Here is a 25,332-nt window from a genome sequence, read left to right on the forward strand (position 1 = left end):
CCCCCCCCCCCCCCCGCCCCCCCCCCCCCCCCCCCCCCCCCCTCCGCACGTACAGGGAGCGCCGAACCCGCCGCAGGAGTTGGGGAGCAACAGCCGCAACTCCGGGCCGGGGCCGGGCGGGGGGAGGAGAAGGGAGGGAGAGAAGGAGGGAGGGCCGCGGCGGCGGCAGGGAAGAAAAGGAAGAAGAAGAAAAGAAGGGAGCGGGGCCGGGAGGGGGCGGGGAGAGAGGGGCCCGACCTGCTCAGCGGGGACACGGAGCGGCGGTACGTGTGTGTGTGTGCGTGTGTGCGAGGGCAGCGGGCGGGCTGAGGGGGGGCTGCCCAGGCGGCCCTGATCGCTCTCCCCAAGCCCCAGAGCCGCCGCGTCCCGCCGCAATCGCGCCGCGAGGAGAAAAACAACCGCCCCCCTCCCCCCGCCCGCCCCGTCGCGGCTCGGCCCCGCGCCCCCCCGACGCCTCCCGCTCGCTGCCGGCGGGGAGAGGTATTCTGCCCGCGGCCCCGCGCCGTTACCTTTGTTCCGCGGCGCCCGCCCGCTGCTCCCCGACCCCGGGCGGGGGGGAGCGAAGGGAGCGGGGCGAAGCCTCTTCTCGGCTCCGGGTCCCCGTCACACCGGCCTCGGCTCCCACTCGGCGCTCCGTAACGGCTCTGCTCGCGGCTGCTGCGCGCGGCGGGGCCGATCCGATCCGTCCCGCCCGGACCCGGCGACGGCGGCGGTGACTGCTGAGCTCGGAGCCTCTCGGTCCCCCTCCCCCTCCCGCACCGAGCGGCTGACTGACGGACGGACGGGCCGGGCCACGCCCCTCTCCCCGCCTCCTCCATTGGGCTCCGGCACTCAGAGCCCGCCCCCTCCTCAGCCTCATTGGCTACTGCGTCGGAAATACTGACGTCATTTTTCTCCACTTCTATGGAAACTGAGACTCGGTGCCGAAGAGGTTCATGGGTGATGGTGTTCTTCACCGCCTCTCGTTTCGGACAGAGAAGCGATTTAGCGCCGGTCGTGGACTACATATCCCAGACCACACCGCGCGCGGCCGCCGCGAGGGGGCGAGTCCTTGGCCGAATGCTAATTCAGGGAGGAGGCACAGCCGGCGCCTGCGCGGTGCGGCCCCGGTGGCGCATTTTCCCCCAAGAGAGGAAGGTGGCGCCCGGCGGAACGGAAGAGGGCGGCGCTCTTCCAGCAGAGCGGCGCTGCTGCTACTGCCGGAGCGGAGCGGGTGCGGCTCGGGCCGCCGCTGAAAGTGAGGTGAGCGGCCACAGAGCCGGGGCGGTTGGAGCGTTTTCGAGCTGCCTGGCTGCTAGCCGGGTGGGAGGTGCCCGGACTGGGGGGGCGGCGGCGGCGGCGGCGGCAGCGAGGCCGGTCCTCCCCAGCGGGAAGAAGCCGGGTGGCGGGGAGGGCCCGCCCCCCTCCCCGCCCCGGGGGGGGCCGCCCCGAGAGGGGGTGGTGCGGCGTCCCCGCGCGCTGCAGTCTGGTTCGCGTAACATGGCGGTGACGGCACTCGTGTGGCTCGGCTGTGCATCTCGGGGCAACCCCGCGTGGTAGAAAAGGAAGCGAATTGCCGCCCTGCCGCCGGTGCGCTAAAGCTGCGTGAGGTTTCGCTCCGTCTACCCAGACGGTGATAGGAAGCGCTGCTCTAACTAGAATGAGAATGCGGGCTGCGACGGCAGGCGTCCTGCCCGAACTCGGGTTAGGAGCCCTTACAGCCTCCCTGGGACGGTGCACATCCACTGCCGTGTGTGCGCGGGCCTCACTCTGCACCGCCCGCCGCGGCGCGGTGCCCCGGTTAGTGCCGCGCTACAGCTGCGCCTTTCGGCCGTGGCGCTCTGCTCCGTCGCCGCTTGGGTTCCCGTGCGGCTGTGCGGTGCTTGGAACTGCTGAGGCGCTGCTGCCCGTCAGCCCGCCTTCTGTTTGTTAGGTGTGCGTTTGGCCCTGCCAACTTCAGCGGGCTTCGTCCTCCCCTTGAGATTTGTGGGAGTGTCTAAAGGATGGGATGGAAGAAAGCTGTTTTAGGGGAAGTTCTGAACTGAAGAACCTCCTTGACACGTAGCTTAGAACTCACATTACTTTACTGCTGTGCACGGGTCACAGTTCCAAGTCTGAGGAAGACTCTGTGTTCCAGAGGCCTGTGCTGCTGTCTGCCTTCAGTGCCCTTTGCCTTTACAAAGAGATTACAGAATCACAGAATGGCCCCGGTTGGAAGGGACCTCAAAAGGATCACGAATCTCCAACCCCTCCGCCACATGCAGGGCCACCAACCTCCCTATTTAATACTAGACCAGGCTGCCCAGGGCCCCATCCAGTCTGGCCTTGAACACCTCCAGGGCCGGGGCATCCACAACCTCTCTGGGCAGCCTGTTCCAGCACCTCACCACTCTCTGTAAAGAATTTCCCCCCTGACATCCAACCTCAGTCTTCCCTCCCTCAACTTAAAACCATTTCCCCTTGTCCTGCAGTTATCTACCCTTTCAAAGAGTTGATCCCCCTCCTGTTTGTAGGCTCCCTTTAGGTACTGAGTGGCTGCACTGAGGTCACCCCGCAGCCTTCTTTTCTCCAGGCTGAACAAGCCCAGCTCCCTCAGCCTGTCTTCATAGGGAGGTGCTCCAGTCCCCTGATCATGGCTCTCCTCTGGACCCTCTCCAAGAGCTCTCTGTCTTTCCTGTACTGGGGACTCCAGACCTGGACACAGTACTCCAAATGGGGCCTCATGAGCAGAGTAGAGGGGGACAATCACCTCCCTGTCCCTGCTGGCCACGCTTCTTCTGATGGAGCCCAGGATACCATTTGCTTTCTGAGCTGCAAGGGCACACTGCTGGCTCATGTTAAGTTTTTCATCTGTCAGGACCCCCAGGTTCTTGTCTGCAGGGCTGCTCTTGAGGACTGCTCCTTCCAGTCTGTATAGATCCTTGGAGATAAAGCTTGCTGCAGCTTAGGGCAGTGCTGCGGGCTCTGAGGTGTGGCTGTGAGCCCATACCTGCAGCAGCTGGGCTGTGTGAGGGAAAGAAGGAAGAACTGCTGAAGAAGAACCGAGCTGTGCATGAACTGAAACACAGCAGGTGCACGTATGAGTTCAAAAGGAAACTGAACTAAGCAGAACAGCATCAAGTGTTCCGGGTTGTTTTTTTTTTTTTTTTTTTTTTTTTTTTCTCTCTGACAGGTGCAATCATTTCTTCCAGTTTCACTAATGTTACAGTTGGAAAGAATATTATAGAGAAATGGAAAGAAACAAACAGAAGAAATGCTCACCTGTATTCAGATCATAGAATCACTCATGTTGGAAAAGACCTTAAAAATCATCAAGTCCAAACACAACCTAACCATACTACCCTAACTAACAACCCTCTGCTAAATCATGTCCCTGAGCACCACATCCAGTTTTTAAACACATCCAGGGACGGTGACTCAGCCACCTCCCTAGGGAAGACTATTCCAGTGCTTAACAACCTTTTCTGTAAGAAAGTGTTTCCTGATATCCAACCTAAACTTACCCTGGCACAACTTGAGGCCATTTCCCATCGTCCTGTCACCAGTGAGAAGAGACCGACCCCACTCTCGCTGTAAGCACCTTTCAGGTATTGGAAGCGAACAATAAGGTCTCCCTCAGCCTCCTCTTCCCTACACTAAGGAGCCCCGGTTCCTTCATTCTCTCCTCATAGAGCACATTCTCCAAGCCCTTCACAAGCCTTGTTGCCTATCTTTGGACCTGCTCCAGCACCTCAATGTCCTTTCTGTACTGAGGTGCCCAAACTGAGCGCAGTACTCAAGGTGCAGCCACACCATTGCTGAGTACAGGGGCAGAATTACTTTCCTAGTCTTGCTCACCACACCATTCCTGATACAAGCCAGGATGCATTGGCCTTCTTGGCCACCTGGGCACACTGCTGGCTTGCATTCAGCCTACTGCCCATCAGCACACCAATGTTTCCATCAGGCAGCTTTCCAGCCACTCTTCCAAAAGCCTGTAGGGTTGCCTGGAGTTGTTGTGACCAAAATGCAGGACCTGACACTTGGCCCTATGAAACCTCATACAGTTTGCCTTGGCCCATTGATCCAGTTTATCCAGGTTCTTCTCCCCTCTGTAGTGCCCTTCTCTCTTCTGGCAGATCAACACTCCCAACTTGGTGTCATCTGCAAACTTACTGAGGGCGCACTCAATCCCCTCATCAAGATCATTAATCATGTTAAATAGAAGCAGTCCCAGTACCGAGCCCTGGGGGACACCACTCATGACTGGCCACCAATTTAACTCCATTGACCACAACTCTTTGGGCCTGGCCATCCAGGCACTGTTTCACCCAGCAGAGCCCATCCAGACTGTGGCCAGCCAGCTTCTCCATGAGAAAGTTGTGAGGAAAGTGTCAAAGGCCTTACTGAAGCCCAGGTAGACCACATTGACAGCCTTACCCCCATCCACTAAGTGTGTCACCTTGTCATAGAATGAAATCAGGTTTGTCAGACAGGATCTACAATTCATAAACCCATGCTGACTGGGCCTAGGTTAACCATCCTCTGGTTAACCTTTAACTGGTCCATGATGGCACCCGAGATTATCCATTCCATAACCTTCCTGGGCACTGAGGTGAGTCTGACAGGTCTGTAGCTACCAAGATCATCTTTCCAGCCCTTTTTGAAGATAGGCATCACGTTTGCCAGTCTCTAATCCCCTAGGACATCCCCAGTTAGCCAGGACTGCCTAAAAAATGATGGAGAATAGCTTGGCAACCACATCCACCAACTCCCTCAGCACACTAGGGTGCAATCCATCCAGCCCCACGGACTTGTGAGCATCCAGCTTTCAGAGCAGGTCCAAAACCATCTCATTGTGGATCACACAGGGAAAATTCAGGCTTACAATGAAAACCTCCACAAAGGAGGGATCTCCTGAAAGAGATCTTTCCCTAGTGGCAGTCAGCCCTTAAATGAGGTCAAAGAGAGGTGCAGCCAGGCTCCACCCCTCTGATCACACAGCTGAATTGCCTTCACCTGTGCTGCCAGGGCTGGCCAGGTTCTTGCCTCAGGTGATCAATTTGTGGTTCAGGCTGTGACTCAACAGTTACCATACAACCAACAAACAACTTTATGTTCCCTTTCACTTATTGCCTGACTTCTTCCTGCTGACAGGAAAGTTGGGAGGCATTAACTGAAATTTTTGTGAGAAAGCTCTCTGCAGCAGCTGAGTTTCTGAAGTAAATCACTCAGTAACCACATCAGAAAACCCTTAATATTGAGGGTTGGATAACTCACATATCACACATTTCCCAAGGTGTGTCAAATGTGACTCTTTGTGAAAAGTTACCACAATATTACTCTCACACTTGGTGGTATTCTAGATAAGCACCTTCATTTAGATATCTTTTGTCAAGCATCTCTTTCTTCTATAAGTTTTGGGGCAACTCTGGCCAGTGTTCCCGTTTTTATGAGTGCATTAGCCATGTAGGTGCCTCTTTAAGTACTGCACTCTTTCTTTGCAGAGGTTAGGTACTTCATTTAGAGGCAGTGCAGCAGCCTGGGAGCTTAGCTGCAGTGATTCCAGGGAAGCTGCCATCATTTTTAGAGCTTTTTTTACATTGTTTAAGAAAAATAAAAATGAAGCTCAGCCATAACCTATCTTGCTTTTCTGCTTTATTAAAAAAAAAAAAAAAAAAGGCATCTGTGGAAAAGTGCCTTGAGAAATTTTTGATTTTTATTTTTTTAAGATAAGCAGCATTTTGGAGCATTCCTATTAGTTTGACACCAAAAGATACAAAGATGATTTGATGTGGTGTAATACCAGCCAATTTCCAGCTGTTTGAGGATTTGAATAGTGCATTAGTTACCTACAGACAGGGGAGAAGCCTCCTAATGAACTGCAGGGGATAGGAAGAATTTTAGGATGTACTTTTAGGCAACTTGTCAGAGTGGATGGGAAGTAATCTTTAGATTACAGTCGTCTTTGTTTTCTTATGTTGCAATGCATGCTCACTGAATGCCCGTAGGTACTGTATCAGTGGGAAACTGTTACAGAGAAGAAATTCCCGCCCCACCATCTCCTCCCAGTGCTGCTGGGTAGCTAAGCACTTTCAATTTTGAACTGTGTGGCTTTTTGACATGTAATAGTCACAGGAAAGTGGCCAACTTGATGGTGTCTCTGCACATCTATCTGTACAAGTTCCTCTTTCTCCTTAAAAAATCAGATGGTGGACTGTGAGAGTCTTATTATTTCACTTCCTCACTGAAGTCTGTTGAGATTATCCTTGGTACATAAGGGTGCAGTTTTACAGCTGATGCTCTCAGAGGCAGTCCTGGCTTAAAAGCAGTTCCAATCTCCGAAGCTCTGCTAATAATGTGAGAACAACAGGGAGCTAAGGATGTCATACAAACCTGGTTCAGATCCTGACAGCTAATTGTGCTGGCATATCGTGGGATAAGTGATGGAAAGGTGCACTGCTTGTTATGACATTACTGCTAAGAGACCATGCATGCATGACTGCACCTTTCTGGAAATGCCTGCATTTCAGTGGCAGCCATGTTTGCTTAAATACCCTCTCTAAAAATCAATATATCAAATATTTATGGCTCCAGAAGGTGGGAATGGGAGTAAGCAGGAAGTGACTGAGCTGTTGCTGGCAGGGGAAGGTCCAGTTTGTCCAGGTAGCTTAAGGGGAAGCAATGATCTTAATACCGCTCCTTTGAGTTGTTTGTGGGAAACTATTGCTGGATTACTTTGAGCAAATGTGGAACACAGTATGTTTCACTCATGTCAGCCACTCCCCTTAATGTTCCTACATTAAAAATGCATCAGTCCATGCTTACAAACTCACTCTAAATTAGTTAGTTTTATTGATAATTTATAGAACTATTGAATGGCTCAGGGGAGGAGGGAGCAGAATAGCTGAAAAGCACTGCTGAAGTAGCATGAGCCTCTGTGCTGCTGCTGCAGTTCCTGTCTTAAAATGACATTAGAAGAATTGTTTTGAGCTGCTGTATCTGCAGTGCAGCAAGGAAGGCTAGAGGTGAAAGGAGGAAAAGATCCATTATAGAAAACAGTCTGAAAAAAATGCAAATATGGATGATCAAAGCGTATGTGAACTGAAAAATAATCAATACATAATTGTTGAGCTATGGAGGGAATGGATCCTAAAAGATTTATTGCAAGAATACAATGTATGTAGCGTATGTAAAGATGACTGTGTGTTTAAGCAGTGGCAAGGAAACAATGCATTACTGTCTTCTAAAAGAGGACTGAAGAATGCTGTCAGAAGGCTCAAGTTTGTTTTCAACTTAGTTAAGCTGCATTGGTGTAAGGTATATTTTCTGCTCTTAGGTATCTGCACTTTTGTATGGGTGTAGCATTTAGGGACGTCTGATTAGATTAATTGTGCAAGGTTTGTATGTGCTGAGTGTCTTCTCCGTGGATCTACAGTGTGGCTCAATTGTTGTGAATGCTAATGTTTTAAATGTTTCTCTTTCATCTAAGCCCTCTGATACAGATAAAAGTCTAGGAGTTGATTTAAACTACTCATGAATAAATAAAGAAACCTGTACTTAAAACATATGTTTGCTTCTTGTCTGAGTGCCATCCATAAAACTTTTCTTTCACAGTGAATTTTGTAGTCGCCATTGTATTTAAAACTGCAGCACTTACACCTAGCATGGAGGTCAGCTAATTTTTTTTTCCTGAATGCTTGCTCCTCTATTTTGTTACTTCACTGCTTGGTTGTTTTGGCTTTTTGTTTGTTTGTTTGTTTGTTTAAATCTAAACAGTGTTAATAACACTTTCTTTAACAGCAAACTACCTTTTATGAAAGAGACATGGATGAGATGGATGAAACATCTAAAAGAATCCTAGAGCCATACCAGTATTTACTTCAACTACCAGGCAAGTTTATTTTTACTGTGTTACTTCAAAATACCAATGTTACTTTTACAACATATTTGTCCTAGGAAATACAATCCATTCTTGATACTTGGGTTTAAGAGTAATTAAAGCTAACATTTTTCTATATTTGTTGTTTTTTCTTCTCTTGTCTTATCCTTCTTATCCTTCTGGTGATTCATACAGTAGCAATTGCATTTGTCTGCTGCAGCATAGATAGTTTTCTTTCAGTTGCTCTGCCCTCCATTCAGAGTAGCTGACTTGCTACTTGCTGAAACTGATACAGGCAAGTACTGAAGACCTGATGCTATTCCTGAAGGATGAAACATCGCAGCTCAACACTTAACAGCTTGCTGTACTGGAGTTGATGGGCTGTGTGTATGTTTTAAATAGTCTGTGTTATTGTTATTTCTCCTCCCTGATGAGTATAGAGCCAGGTTTTAGTATTTTGACTGTCCTGGATTACTTGACTTGTCAGTCCTTGTGTTGTATCAGGCCATTAGCAACACACTGAGATGAAGTTTTCCCTCTTCAATAATAGCTATTTTAGCAGAATACGGGAGGCAGTTTGATAGAAAATTTCTGTATGCATGTGCCACTCAAAAGCCTCTTTGCTGAACAAATAGTCATATTGTTTGCTGTGACTCTCATCTGTTCACCTAAAGCAGCAGGAAGACCACATTAGGCTATCAGTGACTCTAGAAGTAACTTTGCTGTGGGAGCTGTTGCATCATTTACTTCTATCCAACTTGTATTGAATAATGGCAGAGTTAATGGGTATATAATATTTCTCAGTTATTAAGGAAGATAACTGACCAGAATTATATGTGACTGGGGATAGAAGACTTATCAAGACAAATAGCGTAACGAATCACAAGTACAGTACTAAGTGGCTTCGTACATCTGCAGCAAAACTTAGACTGATATTTGTATCGGCATGGTGGGTCTGTAACCTCTGTGTAGTGAGGTTTATTATTCATCTCTACAAATATCAGTTTCATTTTGTCTACATTAGAGATTGCAATGGACTTGGCACTTTGTGCTGCCAGGCGCTGTCGTTGAAAACCTAGAGGAGGAGAGAATTTGGCAGTAGCGCTCATTTTTTAATGCCAGGAAATTTGTTTGCCATTTCCTGACAGCATTTAAACTGGATGGTGGCTTTTTCTTGAAAATGTATTTGAGAATGATTCTGAGATATTTCGAGGGGCTTTCTAAGATCTGGTCTTGCAGAAATTTACTTTTCTCCAGCACAACCTTTAAGAGTGTTATTTTTTGGTTAGTTTATCTAATACAAGCAAAGATGTATCACAGCACTTCTGTGTCTTCAGCTGCTTTTTAAAAAATAAAAAAAATTGTAGTGACTAGCAATGAAGCAAATATATAATACACAAAGTGCACCCCCCCAAAAAAAAAACAAACAAAACAAAACCAAAAAAACAACTGTAGGTATAAGTCCTTGACTGATAGTTCTTCAATTAGCTTTCACTTTGCATTATGCATTTAGTTTAACCTTCCCACCTTGACTCCTCTGGCTAAATTCCTGTACTTCATTGTGTGTTCAGCCTTAATCACTGTATCCTAATGGCTTATCTCATATGGACCATCAGTGTAAGCTCAAGTATCATAAATCCAATTGTCCACTGAAGCATGTTGATCTCTTGTTAATTTAATTTATGCTTTGAGAAGGTGAGAGATAAGATACACTTTTCTCCATGCAGGAATATTGGTGTGATTCAGAACAGAAGAATTCTTTTAAGTTGGGCGGGTAAAAGCTGTGTGCCTGTGGAGCACTTGTATTTAATCATACAGCTGGATGGTTTGAAACACCAGCTTTGCCTCAAGTCAGCTATGCCAAGCACAGGTCAGTAGGAGTCAGCTACTTGTGTCAGCCTTGGCATCAGTATGAACACCAAGGCTTGGTGAAGGGAAAATGAGGCATATGCTAGCAGTTCGTAATTAGGGTGGAGCCCAGATGAGGTACCTGAGCAAATCTAACAAGTCTTTGCTGAAAAAGGCGATTTTGTTCCATCTTTCTTCTGGCGGTATTCTCTTGCTTCTTGTGCCAGTTCTCAGCTCAATGACCAAATGATAAGGTATCTATCACCTAACCTGTTAAAAAACCTGCCTGACAGAATAGCCCATCTTTTATCCTGTCAGTGAAGTGGCACAAGGGTAGGCACATCTGAGAGGCTTCTAGAGCAAGCTTGGCTGTGAGTCAAATAAGCAGTTGCTTATCTTGTAGGACTAGTTAAAAAGCAAAATCTCTTAAGTGCTTTAATAACCTATGAGAACTTGAATGAAGTTAGATGCATATCAAACTCTTACACAAAGAGGAATTTGGTATCTTCATTAAGATTGCTTAAAAACTTAAGTGTCTCCTAACCTTGCCTGTAGTGTGAGAATGCAAACTTCTATAACAATGCTAAGGGTTAATCCCCTGATACAAGAGGAGGTTGACTGTTTGATGTTAATCCAATAGGACTTTAATGGTAATTTTTTGGGGCTGATACCTAAGCTCTAAGCTTGTCTGTGTCTTTGAATTTTGGCTAGAAGAACTAGTAGGCTTAAGGAATCTTTTTTAAGTTGTTGTTATTTTAACTGCCAGTATGATAGTGACAGAATAAACATGAATTAACAGAACTTACTGTATCAGGAGGTACCCAATACTAACTTTGTTGTAAAATCATTTTGTACATAAAATTGCCATAGTAGTTTGTACTCTGCTCAGTCTAGTTTTCTGTCATTTATATGGGTAAACAAAGTACAGTAAGCAGCAATAAATTTCAGAAATGCCAATAATGTGGTTTGTCTTGAAAATTCACACAGATGATGAAGCATCTTCCTTCTCCAAGTAGCTGAGTTAACAACAGTATCTGTTTATGCAGCACTAACGAGTATATGGGCTTTCAGTTGCAGTAAAAGTGACTGGATCAACAGCTTGTAATTGAAAAGAGTAGATTCTGATCCTATTCACAACTGCATTTTCCCTTTCACATGTATTGCTCCAGGCTTATTTAGCTTGCTAAACAATCAAGACTGGCTCTTGTTTTTTCAGCTTTTTCTGCTGAGTTGTTGAACTTGACCAGTTTGGTGAAGGAGTTACGAAGCAGCAGTAGCAAGATTAAGGTGGTGTTTCTCTTATAATTACTGAAACATCATTATTTTAATAGCAAGTACACTTTTTTTCTCACTTTTTTAAAATTTCTTTTAAAAGAGAGTACAGCTGGGAGGCAGCCAACAGATATAGGTGCTCAGTTCACACAGAAGGGGACTGGAAACTGAGGGCAGCACAAATGTGCTTAAGAATGGTGGTGATGTGCCACAGGGCATGATCCCTACCACTGGAGCAACTGCATCTTGCTCATCAGAGCCCTCAGTTTAGGCCAAGTTCCTGAGAGTTTCAGTTCTTGCACTGCTGGGATGCTTGGGCATACCAGTAGATCAGGAGAAAGTAGTGTCCTTGCCCTCCAAATGGTGCAGTGGTGGAAAACTTGCTTCCACCAAGCAAAAGACAAGTGGAAGAGGTTCAGCAGGCTGCACAGCATCAGAAATAACTAGAAGGAGATGGACAGGATCTTCTGCAAGAGCCTGAAGATTCAAGAGCCCTGTGTATATTGAAAGAGGGGCAGGAAGAATGCATGTCAGGCTGCAAAATGGAGATCTCCACAGTAGTGAAGGGAGGGAGCTCATGGTTTCTGACACCAAAGGAGATTCCTGTATCTCATGCATATATGCATTTGTCACATAAGTTCATTGCACTGAAAGAAAACAAGTGGCTAGAAGCTCTGTACAGCACAGCATTAGGTGTGAACATCAAGTGATAGTAGTAGGGAGGCTGCTTCCTGCAGGGGACAGAGGCCACCATCTGAGCTGTTATCTTAACTCAGGAGAGGGATGTTCTGGAGAGACTACACGCAGTGTGTTTCATCATCAGGCACCTGAACCCTATACCTCTTTCACGTAAGACTAATGGGTATAGCCAAGGGTTACCTGGAGTTTTTCAAACACAATTAAAAGGCTTTCAGAGTGAGAGACAAAGGCACAGGAGACCAAGTGTTTTTTCTTGATCTTTGAGCCCTTCCTTACTATGAAAAAGAATAGACCATTCATGTCAATAACCAGTTAGTTGCCCAGCTGATATCAGCAGCAGGGATTTGGGTTTTATGACTGTCTTTGTGGATTAAGAACTCCTAGGAGGAGATGGGTTCCACCAGCCCAAGTCAGCCCAGAAATATGTCTGCCAACAGGCTGACCAATGTGGTGAGGAGAGACTTACACTAAAAGTGACAATACCCGAAATAAAGTAAGGAAATGGTAAACTAGCAAGCGGAAGGTATAGGCTGATGGAGACAAGAGATCCTCTAATGAATACAGCTGGAGGGAACCCACCTCAGATATATGCACTAAAATAAGGAAACAGTAAAAGGGCAGCATGATGGGGGAAGTTCTCAAACATCCTGGGGAATCTGTAGGACTAAATACCTCTGCAAAGTGACTGTGGAGAATAAAAAGGATGAATTAGAGGTCTGCATGCAATTGTAGGGTTGTGATTTAATTGTGATATTGGATGTGGAATAGCTCAGTACCTTAGTATCTTGTAGAAGCAGCAACACAGGAGGGCGTAGGCAATCCAGTCAGTTTTTGGGAATGCATTGAGGACCACTCCTTAACACAGGATCAAGGAGTTGGTGAGGGAAGGTGTTTTGCTGGACTTCACACCTCCAAACATGGAATAATTGGTTGGTGTGTGAAGGGTGGAAGCAACTGTGTCCAATGTGACTGTGGGATGGTGGAACTGGGGATCCTGAGAGGACAGAACAAGGCGAAAAATAGAATCTCAGTGCTGAACTAGTTAATCCTATTTTGAACAGGGTGTGGGGTTAACGTAGATAATCCTCAGTCTGTCCCAAGTGGCTGCCTAGGTTTGAAAGTGTAGGCCTGCAGTTCACATAGTATGGCAGTAGTGTTCCCATAGCTGTGTGGGAAGATCTGCACAGACCTGTTTAGCCCTAACCCATCAGATGGCAGAGCTAAATATGAAAGTGTACAATAAAACTGAGGTAATATAATGGCTTGCTTCATCCAGAAGGGTCCTCTTTCTCCTGTCTCTCAGCGTCTGCTGCTTAGCCTGTACTAACTTGAGCAGACCCACTTCATAAAGCTGATACAGTACATAAAGCTGGCAGAAAGCTAACCTAGCAAAAAGCAGGCAGTTTTCTGCTGCAGTAATGAGTTGAATAAGCTTAGCAAGGCTCTAATGAGGGCTGGGTTGATGGTCCCTCTGCTCTTTCTCATGCTGTTCTATCCCTTTTACGTACCCTCAATCTAAGTGGGGTTCTGCCTGAAGGGCATAGTTTGAGGTCATATTAATGCAGTGTGAGCAAAGAAATACTGATCAGCAGCCTGTTCAGAGCAGGAGGTCTGAGTCTGAGGTCTGTACTCTGTCAGGAGAAAATCATACATACACATGTGTAGTTAGTCTCATAGAGAAGCAGCTCTCCTCTGCCTAAGGAGGTGGGATTGTCCTCAGAGTGACATCACTAAGTGGATCTTTGTTTCAAGAATAGGAAATTCGTATTTTTTCCCTATGGAGAATTTTTGTCAGAGTGAATCTGTTATGTTCTATTTTTTCCTCTTACCTTGCTTGTCCACTCAGCTTTGCTAATGAGAAGACAAGTTTTGCACAGTTGTCACTTGACGAAGGTACTGTTGGGATCCTCAGCAGATCAAACTGACTACATTCTGCATAACTTTGTTAAAAGTTTGTTTCAGTAATGTCTGTAATTATGACTGTACAGGAGGCAGAGCTGCTAATTTTGGAAGTTAGATCTTGATAGTCTTCAGTTTTACAATACTCTCCTTTGACTAGTCAGCAGTGTAGTGACATGGAACAGTGGAGAAGAAAAAGTGAATTATTCTGGTAGCATTAAGTCCTAATCCTTTTAATTTTATCATAACATCTGTGGGCTGTGTCTTGCATAATTTAGGGTTTTAGGGATGGAGGCAGAAGTAAAGGAACAGAGTACCAATATATCTAGTCTTCTAAGACCAATATTACAGAATCACACAGAATCACAGAATCACAAGGTTGGAAACGACCTGTAAGATCATCTAGTCCAACCACCCTCCCATTCCTATCCTCCCATTCCTATCCATTCCTATTAAAAGGATCTGATCTGCTGCCATCGTAGTGTGACTGTAGGCATAAAACATGCATACGAAAATTGCTTTAATATCAAATAGACGTGGTAGGATTGACTTCAGAACATGATACAGTATCATTTATGAAACAGTAATAGGGCTCACACAAGCAAATCTGTACCTATAAAAGTAAAGATGAATGTTTTACTGTACAGATAGTGGTTTTTCCATAAATAGCCTTTGTCTAGACAGCCTTGGTGTTCAAGGTAGACAAGTCTAACAGTTAAATGCTGTCTGTACTGAGGAACTAAATGGCAAAATCCACTGTGCATATTAAGAGTCCATTTAGACTATATGCTAGTACTTATGTACTTCATGATGAAATAACTGGTTACTGAACTTGTAGCATTTCTGTAAGCTTATTTTCTAGTAAATACATTTCAAAAAACAGAATTAGCAGCCTATTTTTTTATTGCAATTGTTTTTATCAATGTAATTCAGAAGTATGTAAATGGCTGTAGATAAGGTATACATCTGTAATATGACATTATCTGTGACTAATTCTTTTTATGGACTCAGTGAATTATTCTTTTGTACTTAGCAAGCCATGCAGCTTGGCATGTGTTTGTAACAGTTGTTTTCAATATTTTGAGGGATTATTTTCTCTTCAGTTAACTCGTGCAATTATTATTAGAAGGAAATAAAAAACAAAAACCTCTGCAGGACATTTCTGCCCTGGTTTGTGCAGTATTTGGTGGTGATGACTGGGTAGCAAGTCTGGTCAGGGAACAGATTTGGCCAAAATCTGATCTGCCCACATAGTGGGTAAAAAAAATCTGAATATTGGTAATATTTCAAATCCTTGGCATTTGCAGGAGCTGTTGTCAGAAAGAAGCCTAACTTGAAGTAGTGCTGGTGCTTAGCTAATGTGAGGGGCTTTTAAAATCTTGGGTGCCATTCTAATTTTCTATTTGAACTTGAGCTCTGGTTGCCCATGTTAAAATAATGAACTTTTAAATCAGTGAATTTGTGATTGAATTTGAACTGAATGTGAATGTGAATTTCTGATGAAAACCAAAAGATGGTGAGAAGTAATGGAAAATGGAGACCAAGCAAAAATTGAAGCCCTTTGAGCAACTGAGGAAGATTACCACCTCCACTACAGAACCCAAACCACAATCTTACCACCAGCTTACCTGCTGGCGACTTGATAAGGATAAATCCTGTTCTTTTCCACGATTTATCATTTAATCTATCCATGTTTATTTTTCCATTCTGTATGTCTGATCACACAACAACAGAGAGAATCCGCAGGGAGGCATTCAAATGTTGAAACTTGTTCAGTGCTACAGCAGGGTGGCATCATTAACATGAAAACTCATATTGCAGAATCATTCTTCAGTTATGTCTCTCAGTAGGTCTTGAGTAATATGGAATCCAGTAGATAGGTTGCACTGCTCTGAAGTTTATTTGTAATAGCTTTTAAGTGGCTCATTGAGATGAGCTAAGGCTGCAGAACTCTGTCTAAGCCTGTTTTGCTGTTAATAGAAGATATTAGACTCAGCTGAGTTGAAGTTCAGAGCTGCACAGGAGGTGACTTTATTGAACAATTTCCTATTGATCATCAATAGACGCACTAAATGAAAACTTGTATGTGACCCCTAGCAATGTATTAAAGAAAGCTGGCATCAATAATTTATAGGATAACTTGAATTAAAATCAACTCCTCCAGGTAAAATGTATCTAGATTGAATTTTAACACTTGTTTTAACACTTGTTTCAACACTAAATTTGGATTTCTAATCTTACCTTTCTTTCCTCTGAAACAGGAGGAAAGTTTCCTCTGCCAAACAAATTAGGACTTGCTTCCAGAAGCAGTAAATCTATTTGTAGAGGTTACGAACAGAATCATGATCTAACTAAATTGGCTAACTAAATTGCCAAGACTAATTGCAGTAACATGTAAATACACGTTTTTATATCATTGTTTGTGTATTACTGTGAAATGTTTGCAGCTATCAGCAACTTCAATTCTAAGGCTTATACAATGAGGAAACAAGCTACAATCTTTCTTTAATGTATTTTGCCCTTTGAAGTGGTCATGCTTTTAGCAGCTTACTGGTCTCAAATTAGTTACAGCTGTTAAGATAAAGATGCATTTAACACTGGACTTTGATTTTTCTTTTTTTTTTTTTTTTCTAATTGTAGGTAAGCAAGTAAGAACCAAATTGTCACAGGCCTTCAATCACTGGCTTAATGTTCCAGAAGATAAAATACAGGTACTAACTAATTATTTTTACAAGGCTCTTACCTTTCTTCCAAGATTGTCAGCTACAGATTGTACTTAGTGTAATGCATTTAAGACTTCTGATCATTTACAATACATCATTCCTGAGTACCTGAAAGTACAAGTTAAGGAAAATAGCCAAAGCTTTGCACTAAAGTTATGGTTTAACACTGAAGGTATGATTTCAGTGACTTGTCTGAAGTAGAATAGTTACATGCTTTCTACCTAAGCTCAACCTTCTGAGTGGTAGAAGGAGCAACTAGTATTGTTACTCACTTCAGTTATTAACAATGGGAATGAGTTTTCAATGACTTGCAAAGGAAGCTAGACAGTTACTTTGTAAGCCCTACAAATACAGTGACTGAGAACAAAGTCGTATGATTTTGATACAAGAATATCAAAGTCAGTAGTCAGGTGAACCTTTAAACCTTTATAAACCATTTCTTGTTCCGGGCCTTAAATGGCAGACTTCTACAGTTTAGAGCCCCTTATTACCCAGTGTGAAGCACTTCATCGAGAATAATCCTTCCCTTTTTCTTTTGGACAAATCTATGCAAGATGCATGGCTGTGTGTTCAAAGGCGGTGGCTTTTGAAATGCAAAATTTTCCTTTTGGCTAGACTACAGTTACGCCAAACTGTATACTTAGGGTGCAAGAGATTCTCTGTATCCAAGGTAAAGTAGGGAATTCAAATAACTGTTTTTTTCTTGACACCCATCTGGTCCCTAAATAAATTCATTAATGAGCAGGTAGGCCATTAGTGTGTGTAAAGGAGTCCTCTTTAGGATGGGCTAAGTGTGATGCTTCGTAGTGCTCAAGTAGCAAAATCCGTCTGTTGAAAGTTACATTGCAGCAGCTGCTGGTGAGTTAGGTTTAGTTTTTAAGAAAGCATGCCGGTCTGCTTTCATTATGAAGTGCAGTTTTTTCACTTCCTCAGACAACTTCCTGTTGTCTTCTAGAAAATAAGGGTTTTTTTTTTCTGCTGTCTGAACTTCCTCCCTCCTCACATTCAACTCTAAGATATTTTTGATGCTGTCTTTAATGGAAGTTCAAGAGGTAATTCGCAGTCATGAAGCACATCCTAAATTATTTCAATTCAACCTTAAATATCCAGAAACTGCAGGAGTCCACAAACTAAGTGATATGAAATAGACTAATGAGAAATGCTAGAATAGGCTTATCTAATGATGAACTTTCCTGACAGTATTGGGAATGACATAATGGACTGAGTCAGCATTCAGAAAAATAGGTATTGCAATGTTGCTTTTTATAAGTACTCTATCCTTCATGATTTTAAAATCAATAGACAACAGTATCTTTACAAGTTGAAGTAGGCCTCACTTCTATCTCAAAGCTGAGTAATTAGTGCTCAAATAGTTTGCTCTCAGAGTCATTATCTTGGGCAAGCAAACAATTAGATTGCTGGGTTTCAGGTTTTAACCTTTTGGATAGTGGTTACTGAATGCTAGATAGTTTGCTGGAAAAAATGCAGGAGATAATCATTTTCTCTTCTTGTAATAGGTTATTATTGAAGTGACAGAGATGTTACACAATGCAAGCCTACTTGTGGATGATATTGAAGATAACTCAAAGCTACGACGGGGCTTTCCAGTGGCACACAGTATCTATGGAATTCCATCTGTAATCAACTGTGCTAATTATGTGTATTTCCTTGGCTTAGAGAAGGTTTTAACCCTTGATCACCCAGATGCTGTTAAAGTTTTTACTCGTCAGCTACTGGAACTCCATAAAGGTCAAGGCTTGGACATTTACTGGAGGGATACTTACACCTGCCCTACAGAAGCTGAATACAAAGCTATGGTACTGCAGAAGACAGGCGGTCTCTTTGGATTAGCTGTAGGCCTCATGCAGCTCTTCTCAAATTATAAGAAAGACTTAAAACCACTTCTTAACACACTTGGTCTCTTCTTCCAAATAAGAGATGACTATGCCAACCTGCACTCCAAAGAATATAGTGAAAACAAGAGTTTTTGTGAAGACTTAACTGAGGGCAAGTTCTCATTCCCAACTATTCATGCAATTTGGTCAAAACCTGAAAGTACACAGGTGCAAAACATTTTGCGTCAAAGGACAGAAAACATAGATATAAAAAAATACTGCGTGCATTACCTCGAAAACGTGGGTTCATTTGAGTACACTCGGAATACACTGAAAGAGCTTGAATCTGAAGCCTATAAACAAATTGAATCACTTGGGGGAAACCCTGAGCTTGTAGCGCTAGTGGAACAGCTGAGCAAAATGTTCAAAGAAAATGACAATTAATCTCCTGGGGATGAATGGAAACTTTTTTTTTTTTTTTTTTTTTTTTTATTTAAACAGGTAAAAGGTTATCTGAAAGCTGTGACAGTCAGTCTCACTTACAACTACTATGTTGCCACATGGCAAAAATGTACGTTGAAAATAAATCACTGATTATGTGAAAATGATCACTGAGTACTGCAGTATACCTTATATATACAGTCTTAATTGTACCTGCTTGCAGATGTCTTCAAAACATACTAGAATTGAAACAAACTTTGAATATGGATTTTTACACAAACATTGGCATTACTTCAGCCCTAGAAATTTCACAGGTCATAGTATATCTTCAACAAACTGTAAGTTTCTGGCTGAAAATCTTTATTAAATTAAATCTGATTGACCCAAGTGGCTTGCGTGTTTTTAAACAACACTCTAGTAAACCAAAATATATGGTGTTCAATAAAAAAAGATGCTCACAACCTCAATGCATATACTGATGTTGCGTTATGGATGTTAAGAGTTGTGAAAATCAGATAGATCTTCTTAGTTCTGGTAGATAGATAGATATACTTAGTTCTAATATGAATATTCTATCCAGTATCTGAGGATATTTCAGGGGAATGCAAATTGTTAAAATGCTTTATGTCCAAATGAGACTAATGCTTAGATTGAGAAGGGAGCTCAATAGAAACTTCTATTTATCTTAGGGAAAAATTTCCATCACTTTCATTTTGAATTTGCCACCATTTTCAGTTCTGCGTTGAATAATTTCAGTTGACTGGTTTTTGATCATTATGTTGTTGGGTTTTTGTTTTTGTTTTTTTTTTTTTCAGTCAAATATTTTCTAGCGTGGGACTGAAACATAAGCACTAGATCTCAAAGATCTAACTGCAAGTAGCAGCACAGTAAGCTGCTAGTAGGAATTTAATGGGATTCATAACAGGTAGCTTTAAGATGCTGTGAATTACACTAGTTTCTCTAATCTCTTATTGTAATTGAGAGAATTTTCCAGGAATTGATTCAGATTTCATAGCATTCATGTTCTGAATTCATACCAGGAGGCTGTTGTAGGTATCTCCACAGAGACAGTAGTGACTTCTAGCTAAACTGAAAAGTAGCATCTTGTTCTACAAGCTGTAATACCCCTTCAGTTTAGTTAATTGCTTAAATACTGTTTTAAAATTATGTAGACAGACATACCTGCATGGCACTAAGAACTTGAGTAGAGAAGTAGCCTGAAAAGTGACAAAAATCTCTGCTCATACGTGTACACACATTACAGAAATGTTTGTTTCCTAGCTGAGGTGGCTTTAATTAGGTGCAGTTCTCTTCATATTTGTAGCCATACAAAGCTTTGCTCTGATGAAAAGAAGTAGTGTTTCAGATCAAAGGTGGGACTGGTGCTATCTGCCGCGATATTAAGCTGACAGCACGCTGTCACAGCATACTCTGAAAAGAAATGGCCAGAGATACTTGGCTTCTAACAGCTGAAGAATACTTGTGTGCATCTGTTCACTTATTGTACCTGCAAGCAGGTAGAGCCACTACCTCAGCCCACTGAGAAAACTAACCGAAGATGCTTGCCGAAGGAAAACATTGCAGCAACCCTTGTGATTCTTCCAAAAGTGATTAAGCATGAAAAAAATTGGGATGGCTGCTTTAGTCAGAAGCATTCCGTACTTATAGATGATGGGTTATTCCTTTTATTTGCATGCTAAGGTGGGAGCTTTGTCTCTGCTTTGCAATTAGGCACAGAATAGTAGCCTTTTCACTGAATGGATCTGATTGCCAGGATTGAATCGCTTAAAGTTGGTGAAAGGTGTCTTTTATTTAATGTTAATGACAGTAAACTGCATTTCTTGACTTGAAGTGCATAGTAGCAAGCCTGTAAATTCCTGGTATTTTGATGGGGAAAAAATACCTTCTGTAGCAAAGTGCAATATCTATTTTGTGCCATGTCTTGGGAGTTCCTAAGCACTGCTGCAGCTGATGCTGAATGGGGGACAACACTGAAAAAAAACTATTGCCAGGAAAATCTCCTAGTCTTAGTCTAAAATGTCCTTGTCCCTGCTGGGATATTACAACCAGTATATATGCAGTACAAAGTGCACTTAGTGGCATTTAATTTCTATTCAATTGCTGGATGTAAGTAGTTTTGTATAATCAAACTTTCTTGATGATGTATGGCTTTTATTGTTTCAAACTTTTTTTTATACTAGCCGGCACTTCTGATCTTTAATTTATTCTGTAATTTGTTCTGACAATTTATCACGGTGTCATCCAGTAATCACAGAATCACTGAATCGTAGAATGGTTTGGGTTGGAAGGGACCAAAGCCCATCCAGCCCACCAAGCCCCATCCCTGTGCCATGGGCAGGGCTGCCACCCAGCAGCTCAGGCTCTCAGGACCCCATCCAACCTGGCCTTGAGCACCCCTGGGATGGGGTTTCTCTGGGCAGCTGTACTAGGGATCCCCCACCCTCTGAATAAACAATTTCCCTCTTTTATTTTTGCATATTAACTTTTCAGTTTAGTACGCAAACTTTAAGATACTCAGTTCACAGTTGTGCAGTTTGCAGTGCGCCTCACAGGGCACAGAGGAATAACTTTATCACTTCACCTGGTAATGCCCTTTTCCACTCAAACCTTTCTTCTAAATGTTCATGTCTCCAAGTTCACTCTTCAAGCCCAAGTGGCATTTTCTGTCACTTGACCTACTGCTGGGGAGGCACACATGGTACGTGTTAGATGAACCGCAGCAAACACACTTCCTTTTAGCTGTGTTCTGCTGCACTAGGAGTGCTATGCTACATATTGATTCTCTTGCCTTTTCTGCTATTCTATGTGTAACGGACTGATGAACTTTGAGCTCACAATCCCTCATTTAACTCCAGAATCAGGTTTTAGAATCTAATCTTTTGCAAGTTTGTTTTACAGCAAGATACAATCTCTAGTTAAAACATATCACTGCTATTATGCTTATTACTGTTCTGTAAGTCTGTTACTTGGTTATTTTTATCTACATACATTTATCTACATTCCTCTGTTCTTGCAGTTGTGATAGGATGGTGCCATGTAGCATTTCTATGTACAAATCTAGTTCTTTCTTCCAGTGCAGCTCTAAAATAACTTCATTAATAAGATGTACATAATGTGAGGGAAAAGCTTAATCTGCAAAGTAAATGTGAGTTTGTGTAAAACAGTGGAGGAATAAGATTGCATGAGAAATTGATTAGAAATGGCAGAGGTTAGGACCTGATAAGCATCAAATTGGATGCTTACTACTGAGTCTGTAATTTGAGATGCAATAGTTATTACTGATTAGCAGCTAACGTGTGTGCAGACACTAGCTTCTAAGGCTAGTGGTAACAGCACTGTAATGCAGGTTGTTAGACTTGGTATTCTGTTTTCTCTAAATTCACTTTCCCCAGTGTTTTACACACCGCTTTAATTCTGTATTTTTACTTGCATCTGTTGCACATCTTTGTTCTGTCTTAATCTCATATTCAATATTTCAACTTTGATATTTACTATCCTGTTTGTATTGTTTGCTCTATACTTTCATGGTGTATAATCAGTGAATATACAGATGTTATAATTAAGAAACATACAGGAAAGTTAGGCTAAACAGGTTATCACGCTAAAGAAGAATAGGTGGAAAGCTTACCCTTGTCCTGGGCTCACTGAGAAGGCTCCAACAGGAGGGATCTCCAAAAGAGATACTTCTCTAGTGGTAGTCAGCTCTTAAATGGGGTCCAGGAGAGGTGGAGCCAGGCTCTACCCCTTCCAGTAGCACAGGAGAATTGCCTTCACCTGTGCTCCCAGGGCTGACTCACTGCTCGCCTCAGGTGATCAATCAGAGGCTCAGGGCGTGATTCAGCAGTTCTCATACACGTGGTAATTCTTTTCCTTTTGCATTTCTGTTCTGCTACTAATACCATAGCACACACGATACCTTCAAACTTTTTTTGTTCCAGGACAAACAAAGTAAACTTTAAATTTTGGCTTTTCCTGTGCCTTCATAAAAGTAACCCAAGATATTCTGCAGTCGTGAAATGCCTGAAACTTTTTCTCCAGGAAGTTGAAGCTTGTAACATCTTATATTGCCACACGTTATTCTGGTCCCATATCCTTGGAGCTTCTTTACCTCCCTTTACCACTTGCTTTCAACACTTACTTTGCTTTGATTGTAACACTCATTAGCAAGTTAAACTGTTTCACAGACACATCTAACCCAAGGAAAAGGAAGTTTGGGGTTTGTTTTTTGGTTTTTTTTTTAGTTGTTTTTGTTTTTTTGTCTGAATTAATAATTCCTCTCAGCAAAAGCCTTGTGAATGCCAAAGCTGGCAGCTAGATGGGGTAAAAGCAGAGCCAGGGAGGGAATATGAGGGGGTAAGAATACCTATTTAAGGCTCCTGAGGGTACCTTATGTAATTTCACCTCATTTTGCAGCATCTCGTTCACTTTGTTAGGAAATGCAAGAGAATGTGTGTTCGGTTTCCCTGTATTTCCCTTCTCGCTTTCCAAATGTAAGATATATTATAGATAGTTTAGTCTGTCAGTTATGTAAATAACTTGAATATATCTTAAGGTTTTGATTAAAAGTACAGATAAAGAGTATGTTGTTCTATTACTGACTAATTTTCCTTCTGTAACAAATGTTCTATTCTTAAAGCCAAGGAAACTTAATCTGTTGCAGGCTGACTTGACTCGATCATCACATTAATGCCCTTCCTGGATAAACCCTATTAGACCTCAGCACCAGAGTTTACCTTTTCTGCAGCATTTCCTTTTAAATGACTTTAGAATGAATGAAACTTGGTGATGAGGTGATGAAATAGGAACAAATCATTGTTTTGATGCTTGGTGACTTCTTTCTTTAAGGCTTATCAATGTTATAGCAGAAAATAAAGGACTTTGTCCAAATATGTTAATTCGGGGATGGTTGCTTTTTAATTGTGTTTTTCCCACGTTTTTCTTTACTTCATCTCTATCAACATATTTATCCTTGACACTGAACCTAATGGTTTATCTGGAGGGGTTAGGAGTAATCCATGACTCATGGATCCACTTCTGCGATGCAGGTTACATCCTGATAATGCTTCTCACCCATGCATCCTATGAGCAAGTTCTTGCTTAGCTTGCTGGAAAACCATTTGCTGAGCAACCTGGTTTACTGCAGCATAAAGAATGATGGGATACCCCAAAAAGGCCTAATGTGATGCTGCCGGGGAGAGCACTGCAAAACCTGGTGGAACTCTGGTGTAAAGAGAAACCTTAGATATCTGATCTTCTGCTTTTGAACTCAAAAACAATCCAACAATCTATGAAATTACTCTCCACTCCCTCAGTATATGAATTATGCGTGGTGCCAGTGAGCACTTACATCTTCCCTGGATCATAATAGATGATCTTTCACTCTTGTAATGTTCTGGTTGTCATTTCTGGACCATATGGTAAAATGTACTATATGACTAAAGTAGTAACTGAAGTCTGTAAAAAAAAAAAAAAAAGTCCAACTCCTAAAATTCTGGTTCTGCTGTTTTGAAATACACATAAAAACTGGCATGTTGTCTTGCTGTCATCCAGCAGATGGTAGCCTGCAGTGAACTTCTGCTCGCTGAGGGAGGAATAACAATTCTGCACTGGTGGAAGTTGTTAAGCACCCAGGTGTGCTTGGCACAGTGGCACTGTGAGCAGTGGGAGGGAGTTTCTCAGAGGAAGAAAAAAAAAAAAAAAGTATTTGCAAAGAAGAGAATTCTGTAAAAATATAATTACAGGTAATCATGGAGTTAATATATAGAGACAGAACTAAAGCCACAGGAAAACTGTTGTAGTTGACTGAAGAGCCTATTGCTGCTTGTGTTCTCTTCACATTGGGTTGGGGGTGAGGTGGAAACATACAGATCAAAGTAAAAACTGCATAAAGGAACTGTCAGTGTTATTTCCAAAAATGTAAAAGGGATGCTATGAACGCTTCCCTGTGTTTCATATTAATTAAGATAATAATTAGTTCAAGAAATTTTGATGTTAAATTTTTTTATTTTTTTTTTAAGGCCTTTATAAAGTGCAAGAGTTATTAAGTCTAGGTATCAAGATAAAATGTTACACTGATCTTGCTGCTTGCTTTGTCCTGCTTCTGATTTAAAAAAAAAAAAATAAGTACATTGGATCAACTACACCTATTTGTTGATGACAGTATTAAAACAGAAGAAATCAGACACCCACCCCCAAAAAAAGAAAAAAAAAAAAATCAGTATCAGCTTAGAAATGCTAAATACAAAACAAGTCAGTGATACACACGTAGATTCTCAGACTGCCTGGATTATCTATAGGCAAACTGCTGGGTGAGAAAGATGGTGAATAATGCTTTGAACGCCTTTCCCAACATGCAGCCAAAGGTAGTGAAACTTAACTCTTCTGTTCTGGCCTTCTGGTTCTTCTGATGCTCAGCATACTGAGTGTTGTCCCACATAAATATGGAATTTAAGAAAACATCCTGCCAGTAATTTATAAGGGCTAATAAAAACCTTGCAACAGGATTTGTAGTATGTACAATTAAGAATGTCCTACGTCATCAGGACTGGCGTTGGAAGCATAGTGGAATGCTGAGGGAGAAATTAGCAGTAAGGTGAGCGTACAGCAGCACTTACATTCCCTTTGTAAGAATATACACGCTTTTAATGCTGCAGCTGCTGCCCAGAGTTGTCTGGTAGCTTCCAAATATAATACAGCAAGAGAGTATGACGTACATCCCTGCATGCGCATGAAATAAAGTAGTAATTCATACTAT

The 25,332-nt window shown here is 42.6% G+C and overlaps 2 protein-coding genes across 3 annotated transcripts in view; one reads left to right on the forward strand and one right to left on the reverse strand.

Annotated features, from left to right (window-relative positions):
* Window positions 1-588, reverse strand: part of ARID4B (AT-rich interaction domain 4B) — an 85,497-nt gene extending 84,909 nt beyond the window's left edge. Inside the window, exon 1 of the mRNA XM_042886416.1 lies at window positions 510-588. The gene's annotated coding sequence lies outside the window, so the exon portion shown is untranslated. The remainder of the gene's footprint in view (window positions 1-509) is intronic.
* Window positions 589-1,118: 530 nt separating this feature from the next.
* Window positions 1,119-18,945, forward strand: GGPS1 (geranylgeranyl diphosphate synthase 1). Of its 2 annotated transcripts, XM_042895303.1 has the most exons (4): window positions 1,119-1,242; window positions 7,762-7,852; window positions 16,199-16,269; window positions 17,799-18,945. In XM_042895303.1, the coding sequence occupies exons 2-4, from the start codon at window positions 7,786-7,788 to the stop codon at window positions 18,558-18,560; spliced, it is 900 nt and encodes a 299-aa protein (XP_042751237.1). In that variant the 5' UTR covers window positions 1,119-1,242; window positions 7,762-7,785; the 3' UTR covers window positions 18,561-18,945. The 2 variants fall into 2 exon arrangements, with proteins under 2 accessions (XP_042751237.1, XP_042751238.1); XM_042895304.1 differs by lacking the exons at window positions 1,119-1,242; window positions 16,199-16,269 and having other exon boundaries at window positions 7,773-7,852.
* The last annotated feature ends 6,387 nt before the right edge of the window (window positions 18,946-25,332 follow it).

The sequence above is a fragment of the Lagopus leucura genome, unplaced genomic scaffold (genome assembly GCF_019238085.1).
Source record: "Lagopus leucura isolate 7727_CA_CO unplaced genomic scaffold, USGS_WTPT01 Super-Scaffold_73, whole genome shotgun sequence".
NCBI lineage: Eukaryota > Metazoa > Chordata > Aves > Galliformes > Phasianidae > Lagopus > Lagopus leucura.

Coding starts and splice junctions, on each gene's coding strand:
- GGPS1 (XM_042895303.1), top strand. CDS start 7,786: ATGGATGAGATGGATGAAACATCTAAAAGAATCCTAGAGCCATACCAG. Junction 7,853..16,198: donor GTATTTACTTCAACTACCAG/GCAAGTTTATTT, acceptor TTCTAATTGTAG/GTAAGCAAGTAAGAACCAAA. Junction 16,270..17,798: donor TTCCAGAAGATAAAATACAG/GTACTAACTAAT, acceptor TTCTTGTAATAG/GTTATTATTGAAGTGACAGA.